Genomic DNA, 14772 nt, shown 5'->3' with positions numbered 1-14772 from the left:
AACTTTGATATATAAATAATATATTGTCATGCAACTCACTGTCGCAGTTGTAGTAGCATATCTATATAATTACGCAAAACAATATGTAAAGCACCCCCAAATACTTGCATTAGTCCGTTCTACTGATTTCTGACGAAGCGCGATCGTTTACAAACAAGAGAAAAGTCCGGTCACGTGATATGCATCAGCCTGTGGCAGTGGTGTTATGCTGAGTCACCACTGCGCCGGAGTGTGGTCTAATAGATATCTGTCATTGACTAAAGATATATATTATCGAGGTGACTAATACGAGGAGCCAGGGTATCTTAGGCTTGGCAACTTACACTAATCTGAGGAAGTGCAGGTGAATATAATTCGCTTCTGTCTTTGAGGGAGTTGATGTGCATGTATCTTCGACAGAGTATGACTATGCATGTTAATCTTGACGCCTAATCTTTAGTCAGGTAACGAGAGTTATGTAAAGAATATTCATGTACATATATGTGTTGTAATTCAAGTTAAGGGTTGTTTACAAAAAAAGAAATGCGAAGCTCTTTTTGTAATGAATCCACCAAATTCCGAAACATCGTGTTCATCAATAATAAGGCACAAACATCCACGACATCAAATATCACTGAGCTACTTCAGAATGTTGTCTTTTTTAGTTATTACTCAGAACAACAGCATCTAGTCGTGTGTGCTAATGCCTGCTATCTGTGTGGATTATGGATATCCAGGTGCTAAAATACAATGGAACGTTCTCCTCTTATCTCAGTTTGTCAATAGTATAGTGTAGACATACAAGTATGTATACACTACCTTTACCCGATACTCTGTGACACAGATGACCTACTGACAACGACACACATTGGAAATCACATCACCAGGAATGATTTCATTGTGTGGCCTATATTTCTTTCAGTCTGACAAAAACCATGCCCGGATCAGCTGTTCACGAATCAGGTATGTATTTGCCATGTGTTACAGTAATCATTAGCGTCATACGTTATCAGGAGTACATATGCACATGTACACCAGCATATTGGGAATGCCATATTCCGTAAGCATTCATGAAGAACATGTATACCGACCACGATCATGTGATGATCACGCTTTAATAGCATTACAACTGATTCTGTATATGGGCATGACCCGTGAAGATCCGGGGTAGAATAGATCTTCAGCAACCCATGCTTGCCGTAAAAGGCGACTATGCTTGTTGTAAGAGGCGACTTCGTTGTCAATTGGTTGGAAGGATGCAGGACATGTTTTTGACAAAGTATCATTTTATCAGTGATGCTTAATTCAAACTTTTGATCGTGAAATAGAGATAGCACCAGTGTTCAGCACATAATTCCTTTTATCTGCAAACGCCAACATAGCTGATTTGGTTTCTGCACCTGACCCGTAAAGATCCGGGGTAGAAAAGGTCTTCAGCAACCCATGCTTGTCGGAAAAGGCGACTAACGGGATCGGGTGGTCAGGCTCGCTGACTTGGTTGATGCATGTCATCGTATCCCAAATGCGCGGATCGATGCTCATGATGTCAATAACTGGATTGTCTTGTTCAGACTCGATTATTTAAAGCCCGCCGTCATAGAGCAGGAATATTGCTTAGTGCGGGTTAAACTTTAGAACAAACAAGCAAAACTAAATGGGCATAAGTGTGTGGAAATGAATTCCGAATAGCGTGAGCGTTAGTTTATTTCAAGCCTACACAGTACAATATTCACTACTTGTGAGTAAAATAGTTTAACGAGTCTTGCAGCGGCATTTCAGTTATATTGACGGGCGGAACAACAGTCTTTTCCCAATCCTTTTAAAACTGACCTGCAACCTAGTGACACATATATTTATCACTCCGGCGAACACAAAGGAGGACGGACGGGTTCGGTGTGCGGGCAAATCTGGGATCAAAGGATCCAAGCAAAGTAAAGCAAAATATTGTGTTACGTACATGTACGTCCCCGACACCTGTGGGCGAAAAAAACGTGTTTTTGCCAATGCCTGCCATCTTTATGCATGATAACCTCTGTTTAGGTAAACTGTTATACACTCGGGGCGGTCGTGTAGCCTAGTGGTTAAAGCGTTTGCTCGTCACGCCGAAAACCCGGGTCCGATTCCCGACATGGGTACAATGTGTGAAGCCCATTTCTGGTGTCCCCCGCCGTGATATTGCTGGAATATTGCTAAAAGCGGCGTAAAACCATACTCACTCACTCACATAAAGAGTAATACATAAACATTATGATAAAAAACATCCAAAACATGGCAGTGATCCAGACGGAGATACACGACCTCGGGTATGTGTACTGTGTTATAAGGGTCATGCTTGCGTGCACTATCACGTTTTGTGTTACCTGGCTGTGTAAATAAAGCGATGAAATCCTTTACACATAACACGGTGGTCATAGTTTGTGGAGTAAGATCGCTTTACATGAGTTGGTGTTGTGTGACTAATTTACCTGAATCACAACAACTGGGGTCTTGATCGGAGGTCTGCACATTTGCTTCAGAGTTCATAGCTTTTGTCATGGGAATATCACATTCATTACAACGTGCTTTGAATATATTAATGCGGTCTTACTATGTAAAGATTCAAATAAAAAATGCAACAAAGAGGGTTTGGGTGATCCTGGCACAGCTAAGCTCATCATCAGTTCAGGGCCCTGCCCGCTCTACACGCAGCCCAGACAGCGAATGGGTCTTCTCCCAGGAAGCGGTGCCTGGTCAAACCCACCCATAACTTTCCCGAGAATGTGAAGATTCCCTACACTGAAGCCTCCTGCATTAACTAGATTGTCAGAAGGGATGTATTCCTAGTAGCAAACCTGGTACACTGCCAATGTCAGTCAACAGATATGGAGGTACCATACCTAAGGCACCGAGAACGAGTAGGAAGTCACTGGTCCTGAACAGCAAACAGAAAGCCTTCTGTTTCACTTTTCAGGCTAGCCGACTTCATCCAAGCGATGTTCTCTGAAGGAATGCTGATCTTCTCAACACACTGCACATGAACACGAAGCAGTGGTCGTTCAGATAGCCTGCCTTTACAAAACTAGTCTGGGCTGATTTGATATGACACTTTGCTTGGCTGACACTATTCTGACGTGATTCTTCGTGTGAGGGTGTCAATACCGTAAATTTCATATTATTCTGATTTTAGACGTATATTTTCATCAGTGTTTTGTTTGTTTGTTGTTTAACGCCGCACTCAGCAATATTTCAGCTATATGACGGTGGTCTGTAAATAATGGTGTCCGGACCAGACAATCCAGTGATTGACATAAATGTAGAACATCGAATATGTTAACTAATTTCAGTAATGGAAACAACTTCAAAGAACAGCAAGAAACTCTTTAACTTTGATCAAATATAAATACCGTTTCATGTTTTCGTTACTTTACCCTCTTGAAAATTTCCAATGCTTTCTCTTAAGAAATGTTTTGTCTTTCGTTAAACATATTTCAGTTTGTATTTCAAACACTGACAACGTAGTGAACGTTGCAGTGTTTAGTCACTTTTAGAGGAATCATATTTCTAAACCAACTTTAAAATAGGTTGTATCCGTTTACAAACTTATCGTGATACCATGATCAGTCTTTAGAGACTAATTCCATCACTACATGGGGATATGGGTGGCTCAGTCGTCTTGGGCGCTGCAGTTCGCTGTGCAGAGTCGTTGTCCCTTGGGCAGGCCAGAACCCTATCATCGTGGGTCGAATCCCGGTTAACCCCGATTATGTTTCTAGGTTTGTCAGCACAATGCCTGTGCCCGTCGGTTTCACTGAAGTGGTTAACCCCTTCATGCTTTCCTTCCACGTCATGCTGACACGCCGGGATGCAACCTGAATCACTTCAACATATATGTGATTGTGATTGACTGATTTTTGGGGTTTGGGCATCGTCGTCGTCGACATTGATCTTGTCAAAAAATCCCCCAACAAGAGAGACATTGAAATGCTCTTAAGTCGAATACTAACATAAATAGGAAACAAGCTTTTTATTACTTGGTTTATCCGGACCAGCACCTGATTTACTGTGAGAATACCAAATACAAAGAGTAGCGATTCGTAGTGTCGTCTTGTGGACATATAAACATCTGGCGTGAGATGAATATGCTATAAGAAACTCAACATGCACTTGTTTTAACACAATACAACAATGTCATCAAACCAAAGACGATACATGACTCACGGAATAGATGGGCATCTCACCAATCTTACCATGATGGAGGAGCTGTGTTGGTCCGGATAAACTAAGAAATAAGAAGATTTGTTTCTGATGATGAGTGCTTACATTTTGCATTTGAAATTGATAGGTATAAGAGTGTCGATTATTAGAATCCACGCTTGTTGTGATTGGTATGATCTATATTGTTACCCAGTAGTCATGGGAGTGCTCTCTTGCATGATGAATAGAGGTTATCACGTGAGTGTGTTTGGGGATGGTTAATATCCTGCATTAGGAATAAACATTGTATTTAGCGAGCCTTGACAGGATATTTACCATCCCCAAACACACAAGCGTGATAACCTCTTTATCATATAATGCCATTCTTTAATTCTGTGCTTCAAAATCGCTTTCCCTCTCTCACAAACATTACCGAAACATTGCGAGTTTTCCTGGAATGCGCCCATTAATATTTATTACGTCACAGGGTAAGTGATGTGTCAGTAGGACTGTGACAGTAGCCAATAGAGTTCCAACTGAAATCTGTTTCTTATACAGTGGCGAAGCAACATATACGCAAAACAACAATTGTTTTTAATTGCCTTTCGCGGCAATCCATCGGTCTGTCCGCTAGAGATATTTTAAACTGTAACTGCCCTTTGTCAAAGGGAAGCTACTCTAACCCTAGTCTATGAGACGTCACGGCCACGGTCAGACGTTGTTGAAAGTCGGTCTGTCCTATAATAACGTTAAGAAGTGTAGTCAGATGATCACACAGCGACAAAACGAAACAAGGTAACAATTCAAACATATTTCGGCCAAATGCATCTATTTTAATTTGTGGAGAAGGTTTCAAGCCGCAGAGGTCTACAAGCACAGATATGACTACTGATACCGCTTGGCTAGGCCTCGTGCCCTCGCAAAATTGTTTCGAAATTTATATCGCCAAAGTTGCCAATGCCTTAGCTACGTCACAGTTAGACACTGATTTTCAGTATATTAGACTGTTCTTTTAATAATGATAGCAGTTATTCCTGTAGTTTATCCAGATTCCCGATGGTTAATTCTGACTCGATCGCCGAATGACGAGGGCGACGCCATGTTTGTTTATAAACAGTGAAAGTAATCCCTACTTGACCTTTGAAATTTGCATCTCTATCCGCATATGACCCCAACGGATATCGTTTTTATCCGTTGGCTTTATCCTGCCGAGAAACCTACCCATTATATGATAAACAAGGATACTTAGCATCCAAAACTGGCTCCCTCAGGAGATATCGCTTGGATGAGATCCAGCGATATCTACACTGTAGATATCGCTGCAATGAAATTGCATCACAATGCTTTGCGGACCATTGTGACGTCATTGGTTACCGTGACGTTGCAATCAAATGACATCACGACTGGCACTGCCACTGAAGCTGTTAGCAGTACTTTATACACTGCTTATTACTGTCTACAAAGAGAAAAAAAGTTTGAAGAATGATGTTGGATGATAAATAAAATCTCACCCTCGTGTCTTTTGATATCAAATATATCAACACTCGTTTTTAAAAGGGGAAAAAACCTTTTGAAGCCTCGTGTTGATATATTTGATACCAAAAGACACTCCGGTGAGATTCTCTTTATATAATACGATGACATCGCAGATGTATTATATTCAAATTTTTAAAATTTCAGATGATGGCTCCCCGCCTTGGTATCGCTCCACCCGGTACTTCATATCCTTCATTGGCTCCTTCGGTATGATAAATACGTTCCTTCAGCGGGGCGACCTCAGCATGGCTATTGTCTGCATGGTCAACCACACTGCGGTGGACATCCTCAAATATGGTCAGTCAGTGAACGGCAATGTCAGCATCTTTATCAACGACACGGGAGGATTGGACATGAGAGGCAACGTGAATGTATCTTATATGACCTTTGACAGAGGCGACGCTTCTAATGTTACTGATGGAGAGCATTCACATCATCCGTGTGACAGTAAAACTGTTAATATACAAGAGCGTGAGGTAAATAGAAGCGACAATACCCTTTCCATATTCTGAAATATATTTTTTTCTCTTTTTGCCGCTCCAATTTGCCAATAACATTGTATCCATTTACGGAGAAACAATATCAAATTGGTGTTTGGGCATATGTACCCACATGTATATATATGTGGTATTATATATAATATCATAATTATGTATTGCATCAATTTCGTAGGTGGGGGTGGGTTCGTTTGTTTGTTTGTTGTTTTACGCCGCACTCAGCAATATGACGGAGGTTTGTAAATAATCGTGTCTGGGCCAGACAATCCAGTGATTGACATCATGAACACCGATCCACGCATTTGGGATACGATGACATGCATCAACCCAGTCAACGAGCCTGACCCCCCGAAGGTGGGGGTGGTACGTGAGTGTGGTGAGAAAACAGTTCTTGGTGCCAGGGTTCAATTATCGAGGGTGTGCATCCCGGAGTTCATCCTGATTATGGTAATTTGTTTGTCAGCCGGATAACCGTGCTCCTGTATTTCACGCACACATTGCTGGCATCCTGTGATAAAACTGACAAAAAGAAAGTGACCTAAGATCACAGGATACTAACATTGCAAAACGACAGTGTTGATACTTTAAACCCACTCTAACGGTTGTAAGCTTAGGCAGAATGCAAGCTATCTGTATTCAGTGTGGATTTTAGTAATGTGTTAGCATGTATTGAGATAGTATGACAATTATAAAGTTTATAAAGTAATTTCTAAACATTTGATTAAACTACCGGACAAAAGAAAGTTTTCACTTTAAAAATAGTTGTATAAAAATCTAAAAAGCTGGTACAGGTTTGAACCCCCGCAGAAAACATTTGCCCAAATGCAACATGACCCCAACCACAACGCAGATTTTCGAACGCAGCTTTCCTAAGCATGCATTGTTGAAAACGTGCAAAACGTGATATTGAGACATTGGTCTGATCATCTCATCATCTGAGACAACATGTACCGCCTCCAGCGAACCGACAGGAACTTGAACAGACTCTATTGAACTTATGGAACAGGATTCCCGTTGACGTTTTCCGCCGACTGACGACGTCAATGAGGAGGCGTGTGTTGGCGTGCATGGATGCCCAGGGTTGTCACACTCGCTATTGATGACGTGTTACCTGACTACTTTGTCATTAATGGACTCTTCATGCACTTTTTCAATGAACTCTGATTTGTGTCATTTTTAATTTGGACCCCTTGACTCTTTCTTTGTGTATTGCGGAGAATGCAATATCGGCATTACAATGCATTTTCATTCTAATTCATGGAAAATGATTTCTGTTTATAAATTAATCATCATAAATTCACATATGCCTTTGTTTTTGGTGTTTGGTCAAGTGAAGTAGGTGAAAACTTTCTTTTGCCCGGTAGTTTAAACAGTTGTTCTGTTATACGGTTAGCATTAAATATATTCATTCATGAAAGTCCTGTGCTTGATGGCATGACAGTCAAATCTCTTTTACCGTTATATCTCCAAACAGGATGGGGACCTGGTGTGGGACAAGGAGACACAGGGCCTCGTGCTTGGGGGGCTTTTCTGGGGCTACATGACTCTCCAGATTTTCTGCTCATTCATTATACAACGATGGGGATCAAAGAAAGTGGTGGCGACTGGGATGTTCTTCATGTCAGTACTCACGTTGTTGACGCCGGTCACAGCCTGGTGGTCCCCCTGGGCAGTGCTCGTACTCAGAGCAATGATTGGCGTCTTTAACGTTAGTGTCATTTTATCATGTTGAATGTTTTTATTATACTGGTATAATTATTTGATATCTAATGGTTATTTAAATATACCGATCAACCATGTATGTCCATGATATCAGTTGAATATCCCAGGCACTCCTCTTATTGAACTGGGCGGTGGGGTAGCCAAGCTGTTAAAACTTTCGCTCGTCACGCCGAAGTCCTAGGTTCGATTCCCCACATAGGCACAATGTACACTACAGCGCAAAAGGTTGTTATCGTGTTCTGCAGTAGAACTGCGCATAATCCACGGATAATCCGTGGATAAATTGCGAATAACTGTTGCAAATAATAATTATTGTATTATTGCTAAAAGCGGCGGAAAACCAAACTCACGCATTTTTATTGATCTGGTGTAGGGATTCACAATAAATGGCATCTTCGCTCTATGGGGTAAATGGGCTCCCCCGACAGAACGGAGTCGTCTTATATGCATCACATACTCCGGCACCATGTCTGCCACGGCTCTGGTGTTTCCTCTCTCCGCTCTACTCTGTAAGGTGAACTTTGCTGGAGGCTGGCCCACCGTATTCTATTTCTACGGTAAGCATATAGAAATATATTACTTCGAATGTTGTATTGGTTGACACACATTTCAAAATTATGTCCACCAATTATAAGTGTAGATTCGATGTGGCTTAATGACATTTCGATCTTCTGCAGCCCATGCTTGCTTTAAAAGGCGTCTATGCTTGTCGTAAGAGGCGACCAACGGGATCGGGTGGTCAGGCTCGCTGACTTGGTTGATGCATATCATCGTATCCCAATTGTGTAGATCGATGCTCATGATATCACACACGTGAAGTAATGATGATAAACATTCAACTGCATGAATGCCGGGGCAGGTAGTGTAAGTTCATGTTGTGAATTCATTAACATAGATACATCATGCATGTTGCCATGTTACAGGTGTTATAGGTATATGTTGGACATTTATCTGGATCTACAGTGTGTACGATGATCCTGCCCACCATCCTAGAATACACCCAAAGGAACGGCGGTATATAGAAGCAGCTCTCGGAAAGTCGTCGAGGAAAGGCGTTTCAGTAGGTCAATACGCTTCGTTCTGTAAAGTAGATGTTATTGCATTTGTTTCCCGGGATATCGTAGGTGAAGATTTGTTTTGTTTGTTTATTTGTTTGTTGTTTAACGCCGCACTCGGCAATAGTTCATCTTTATGGCGGCGGTTTGTAAATAATCGAGTCTAGACCAGACAATCCAGTGATTGACATCATGAGCATCGATCCACGAAATTGGGGTACGATTACATGCATCAACCAAGTCAGCGAGCCTGACCACCCGATCCCGTTAGTCGCCTTTTCCGACAAGCATGTGTTGCTGAAGACCTTTTCTACCCCGGATCTTTACGGGTCAGGTGAAGAAACCAAATCAGCTATGTTTGCGTTTGCAGATAAAAGGAATTATGTGCTGAACACCTTAGAGGTATGCCTTACAATATAGCATTGATTGTTAAGGGAGGTAAATTGTGAAAACAAGATGAGAAACAAATCGAAAACAATAAGAAGTTCAGGTATTTTCATAGACAATGATGAAACGAGTTGAAACTGTGTGTCTACTGACTACCTGGGAACAAGATGAATCATATTGAGGGTAGGTTATTTATGTGCAGAAATGCAATCTCATTAAAATCTGATCTTAGTTCTCGCTATCGCTGAACAAAGATCTGAGGACATCCCATTAAGGGTCACGTCAGAACGACCTTTCATCCAACCAATCAGAGTGTCGCTTAACAGATCATGAAAGTGACAGTCGGAATGTGTTTTCTAATCATGCAACCACGAATTATTTAACACGGGGTATTCCGAACGACAGTTACGGGTTTTATGATTATATCCATACAATCTAGGCCATCTATAAGCCATTCCAAAATGTTCTTCTTATCAGTTTTATATTTTTTAATTGAGAATACGTCAAAATATGTTTCGAAGCCGTGTCGCCAGTTTGAAACTGGTATCGTAAAGCTCGAGAAAGCTGCCTTCTGATTGGCTAATGTCGATTTCTTGTCAGTCATTTCATTGGTCGGTCTAAATTCGCGAAATGTCGTTCTGACGTGACCCGTAATGGGACGTCCCCAGATCTTTGTTTGGCGGTAGTGAAAACTAACATCTGATTTTAATGAGATTGGCAGAAATGTTGTTTATAGTTGCAGGTACCTACACCGTGGAGGACCATTTTCACGTCCTTGCCATTCCTTGGTATTGTATGTGCTCACGTGACCTATAACTGGGGGCTCTTTCTCATGATGTCCAACCTCCCCACATATATGATGGAAGTACTGCGCTTCGACATACAATCGGTGAGTTGATACCTTGACACCTTCAACATTGTCATTGACGTGATAAGAAATATATGATATAATCAGTCGCTTAGCGAGGAGTTCCAAAGTTCAATAAAGGATAAAAACAATGATTCCTTAATTTTGAGACGAGACCCTTCTCCTGATAATGACCGCCTCCGTGGTCTGCCCGGGGAGGAGAAGGTCCGGGGTTCGATCCCCAGCAGCGTCATACCAAAATACGTTAAAAGATGGTACTTGTTGTCACCCTGTCATTCGCTCGTCGTTAAGGGGCTAAATAAGGATTGATCGGCTCGGAGTCAGTATACTGTGTCTGAGTATTCATGTTAAACTGCGGAATGGTATCTCAGTGGGCTAGCACTATAAGTCGGCATCAGTCCGGACAAGTACAAGCAGCCACACACACACACACACACACACACACACACACACACACACACGTATACACGCATGCACGTCGCTATATAAGTGCAATAATCTTAGACGCCACGTTAAACCCAATTTCACTTCAACTCCTAAAAAATCCTCAAAGAGATAAATATGGGCGTGCGCCATAGCCTTCGAGTAGATCAAGTTGCCTGCGTTTTCACCTCGAGGTGGGCGAGGTGGGTTTCAGGCCGTTTTGAGCAGTATTTCAGCTATATAACGCCGTGACTGCTTGATATGTGAGGAAAGCCCGAAGTGATGCAGGTATAAGGCTTTTACCACTTTGATGAAATCCACAACCTAGGAACATAAATAGGCGAATCTGGGAATCAAACCCACGATAATTAGTTTCTTGTAAGACTAAGGGGCGCACTCTGCACAGCAAATTCTTCAGACGACTGAACCGTATACGACTATGTGACCCATGCCACCACTGGCTATGATGAAGAAAGTTGATTCCTTTGTAAATCAAAATTACGATTAGAGCTGTTATAGATATACTTGAAATTAATTCTCCTGAAACGTATAGTTAGATGGGTAGAAAACATGCAAGGCTGTCAACACACATGTACACACACACACACACACCACACCACACAGAGACACCACACACCACACACCACACCACACAGAGACAACACACACACACACACACACACACACACACACACACACACACACACCACACACACACACACACACACACACACACACACACACACACACACACACACACACACACACACACGTTTTCGAACGTAGGCGCTACTCGCTTTAGCAGGTACATGTATATGTCAATTGAAAGTGAGTGATTGAGTGAGTTGGGTTTAACGCCGCTTTTAACAGTATTCCAGTTATATCACGGCGTGTCAGCTTAATGTGGGAGGAAAGCCTGTAGCGATGCAGGTCGGTGAAACCCACGAGCACGGGAATGGTGCTGACAAACCTATCCCTGATGCATGCAGATAATTCCCCCGCTTTGTTTCCTTTTGACTGTTATTCTCTGGCGTTGACGTTACATATTTTATTCGTTTTCAATGTGCAATCAGAATGGCGTGTATTCTCTTATCCCGTACCTGGCCATGCTTCTGGCGATCCTGCTGGGATCACTGTGTGCCGATACTCTCATCGAGAAACAGCTACTGAGTGTAAACTATACCAGGAAACTCATGACAATAGTCGGTAAGTAGGATAATTATGATGATTGGTGATGTCGGTAGTAATATTCAAACTGCATAATGCGACAGACCCACACGAGTCACACCCTAAAAGATAAACGCGACTAAACCATTCCCATATGCATAAGAAATCGATTGTACGATTCTGACTGTATCACGGACGTGTGTTCATGAATCACTTGGCACAAATAAAAACAGGGAATTGCACCGGATTTAATCTTTGTCACTGATGCGTCAAATTTGGAAATGTCCTCCATGTGTCTACCATAAAACGGGCGGTCGGGTAGCCTAGTGGTTAAAGCGTTCGCTCGTCACGCTGAAGATCCGGGTTCGATTCCCGACATGGGTACAATGTGTGAAGCCCATTTCTGGTGTGCCCCGCCGTGATGTTGCTGGAATATTGCTAAAAGCGGCGTTAAAAAACATACTCACTTACTACCATAAAAAAGTTTTTTAAAGCTTTATCGAGGCCTTGAATGTTGTAACCGTGATCAAACAACTTCTAAGCAAGAATTGTATCACACACTTTGAAATCTTGGTAGAAAAAGCCTGATCGATTGTACCTAAAAGTTGTCAAATGTAGACACAAAGGGCTGCAGCGGCAGGAATATTGCTCGACACAAAGGGAAACTTGACTATTGAAAGTCACCCCTCTTGTTGTACATCTTGTGGTGAGTGTTTTGTCACTAGATCTAAATATCAAACAGGAAGCGGTCTCACTGGCCCCTCTATTTCCAGTTCAGGTGGGTAAGTTAGTGGTAGGTAATTGGCCATCTGATGTTAACTGAACGACATCAGTTCATCGATATACTTGAAGCTTTAGTAAAACGTCTTGGCCAAATGACCTTGTTTTGACTGAGCCAACCCGAAGAGAAACTTTGATACATATACATAAAGAAACATGAAGCGCCATTGGTGTCCATGGGGATGCCTATTTCTTGTCTAAATATCTTACCACCAAATAACGGTAGGCATTCTTTGTGAACTAAATATATGTATACGGTGATATGCGGTTCGTCCACCAACTCATACACTGCTCGCCGTGAACCATATGTTGAATCGTGAAGTACATGCTATGGTGTGTATCTGAAGTTTCAAGCCTGAAGATTGATCACGCACAGGTCAAAAATGGAAATAATAATAATAATGGACATTGGTGAAACGCCTGGGAATATTAATCCGAAAATGGTTCCATTAACTCATCTATGACTGCAGCAGTTTACATGTTGATGTGGAGCGTCCGACAATATGAAACCCTTGTTATTAGAAACAAAACTATAAATGTTGATGGTAAGAAACGTCACTTGCATACATACAGGCCATTTTATTCCCGGACTTCTACTGATAGTACTGAGCTATCTGGACTGCACCCAGAGCCACATCGTTGTGGCTCTACTGACGTTAATCATTGGCCTCGGCGGTCTGGCTTACTGTGGTCTCTTTGTCAACTTCTACGACATAGCGCCTGTGTTTGCTACCAAGATAATGAGCGTCTCCAACGCCATTAGTATGATACCTGGCATACTGGCTCCCTATGTTGTGGCTGAGGTAACAAAAGATGTAAGTTCATTATATTTCCTTTAAATATACTAAAGTCAGATACCAGTCACAAAAATGAGCACACAAACTGAAAGTTCATAGTTACTACTAGTTATTGTCAGACAAATGTATTTACAGTAGTGGCTCTGATGGGAAATAATGCTTATAAAAATAACGAATATACATCAATGAATGAAATATCCCTTCCCTAAGTGTCGATTAGTTGACGGAGATGTACATGTGTGTCAAGATAACAGTGTGACAACATAAGGTGAAAAACATCCCCGTGAATATCCAGATGGAATAGGTCTTCATCAACCCATGCTTGTCGTAAGATACGACTAACGGGATCGGATGGTCAGGTTCGCTAACTTGGTTGACGCATGTCACAGTGTCTCGAATTGCGTGGATCGATACTCATGGTGTCAATGCCTGGATTGTTTGGTCCAGACTCGATTATTAACACACCGTCGTCATACAGCTGGACTATTGCTGAATGCGGCGTAAAAATCCAAACAAACACACAAACATAAGGTGACCAAATCCCAATCATGATAGCCAAGCGAACGTTGGGGGTTTGATAAAAAACGGAGTAAACTCTTCCATATTCGCATTAGGCTAAAGTATTATTATGAATGAGGTTTAGAGCCCCATGTTCCACATTTGTGGTTCTGTGTTTGGTAAAATCCAATGGTAGTTTGGCATGTATCATACACATATACCTCTTGAAAGATAAGTCAATACTAGTATTAATGACAATGACAGCATAAATCTCTATTTTCTATCTTTCAGAAAACAAGAGAACAATGGCAGATAGTATTTTTCTTGACTGCTAGTCTGCTAGGATTGGGAACAGTTGTGTACCTGATTCTTGGACAAGGTCACGTACAGAAGTGGGCGGTCATCCAGGATGCGCCAGAGGAAGAGATAGCTCTTCCTTCTTGATGACCAACCTGCAACATGCTGCCACTGAGCATGTGATTATCAACAGATACGGATACCTTTTATACAAGATAAAGTCAGTTATGCGCTGATGAACACCAGACAGTTCTGGGGGATGTTGTACCAATTGGCATTACTGAGCTAGCGTCACCGGTTCTGATCCTGTTGTAGGCGTCGTATATTAGTATTACACTACAACGCTACTAAAATATATACATATAGTTCATGTTTAAGGACCTACACTACATATACTAATCATTTCATGAACATGGAACAGTGAATATATATTTATTGTATTGTATGCACTACAACTCCAGGAGGGGCTCATATATCATTGTATTAGGTCTCTCGTCGATCTTATTTCAGAGTTGTATTTCCAAAAAAAAAGATAGTGTTTGTTTTATTGTCACCATGTCGTAATATAACAAGTTATTGTCGTAATGGAGAAC

At 41.7% G+C, this 14772-nt stretch overlaps 1 protein-coding gene across 1 annotated transcript; it reads left to right on the top strand.

Moving 5' to 3' along the window:
- Positions 1-881: 881 nt before the first annotated feature.
- On the top strand, positions 882-14326 carry LOC139466069 (uncharacterized transporter slc-17.2-like; the record flags this gene model as incomplete). The annotated part of the gene is made up of 9 exons (XM_071248081.1): positions 882-942; positions 5833-6164; positions 7660-7893; positions 8281-8464; positions 8831-8967; positions 10086-10238; positions 11714-11846; positions 13161-13402; positions 14174-14326. Coding segments are annotated over 9 exons (1629 nt in total), but the record flags the coding sequence as incomplete, so codon positions are not given.
- Positions 14327-14772: the final 446 nt, after the last annotated feature.

The sequence above is a fragment of the Haliotis cracherodii genome, unplaced genomic scaffold (genome assembly GCF_022045235.1).
Source record: "Haliotis cracherodii isolate W230 unplaced genomic scaffold, xgHalCrac1.p SCAF_18, whole genome shotgun sequence".
Taxonomy (NCBI): domain Eukaryota; kingdom Metazoa; phylum Mollusca; class Gastropoda; order Lepetellida; family Haliotidae; genus Haliotis; species Haliotis cracherodii.
This window is presented reverse-complemented; position numbering and strand designations above follow the sequence as displayed.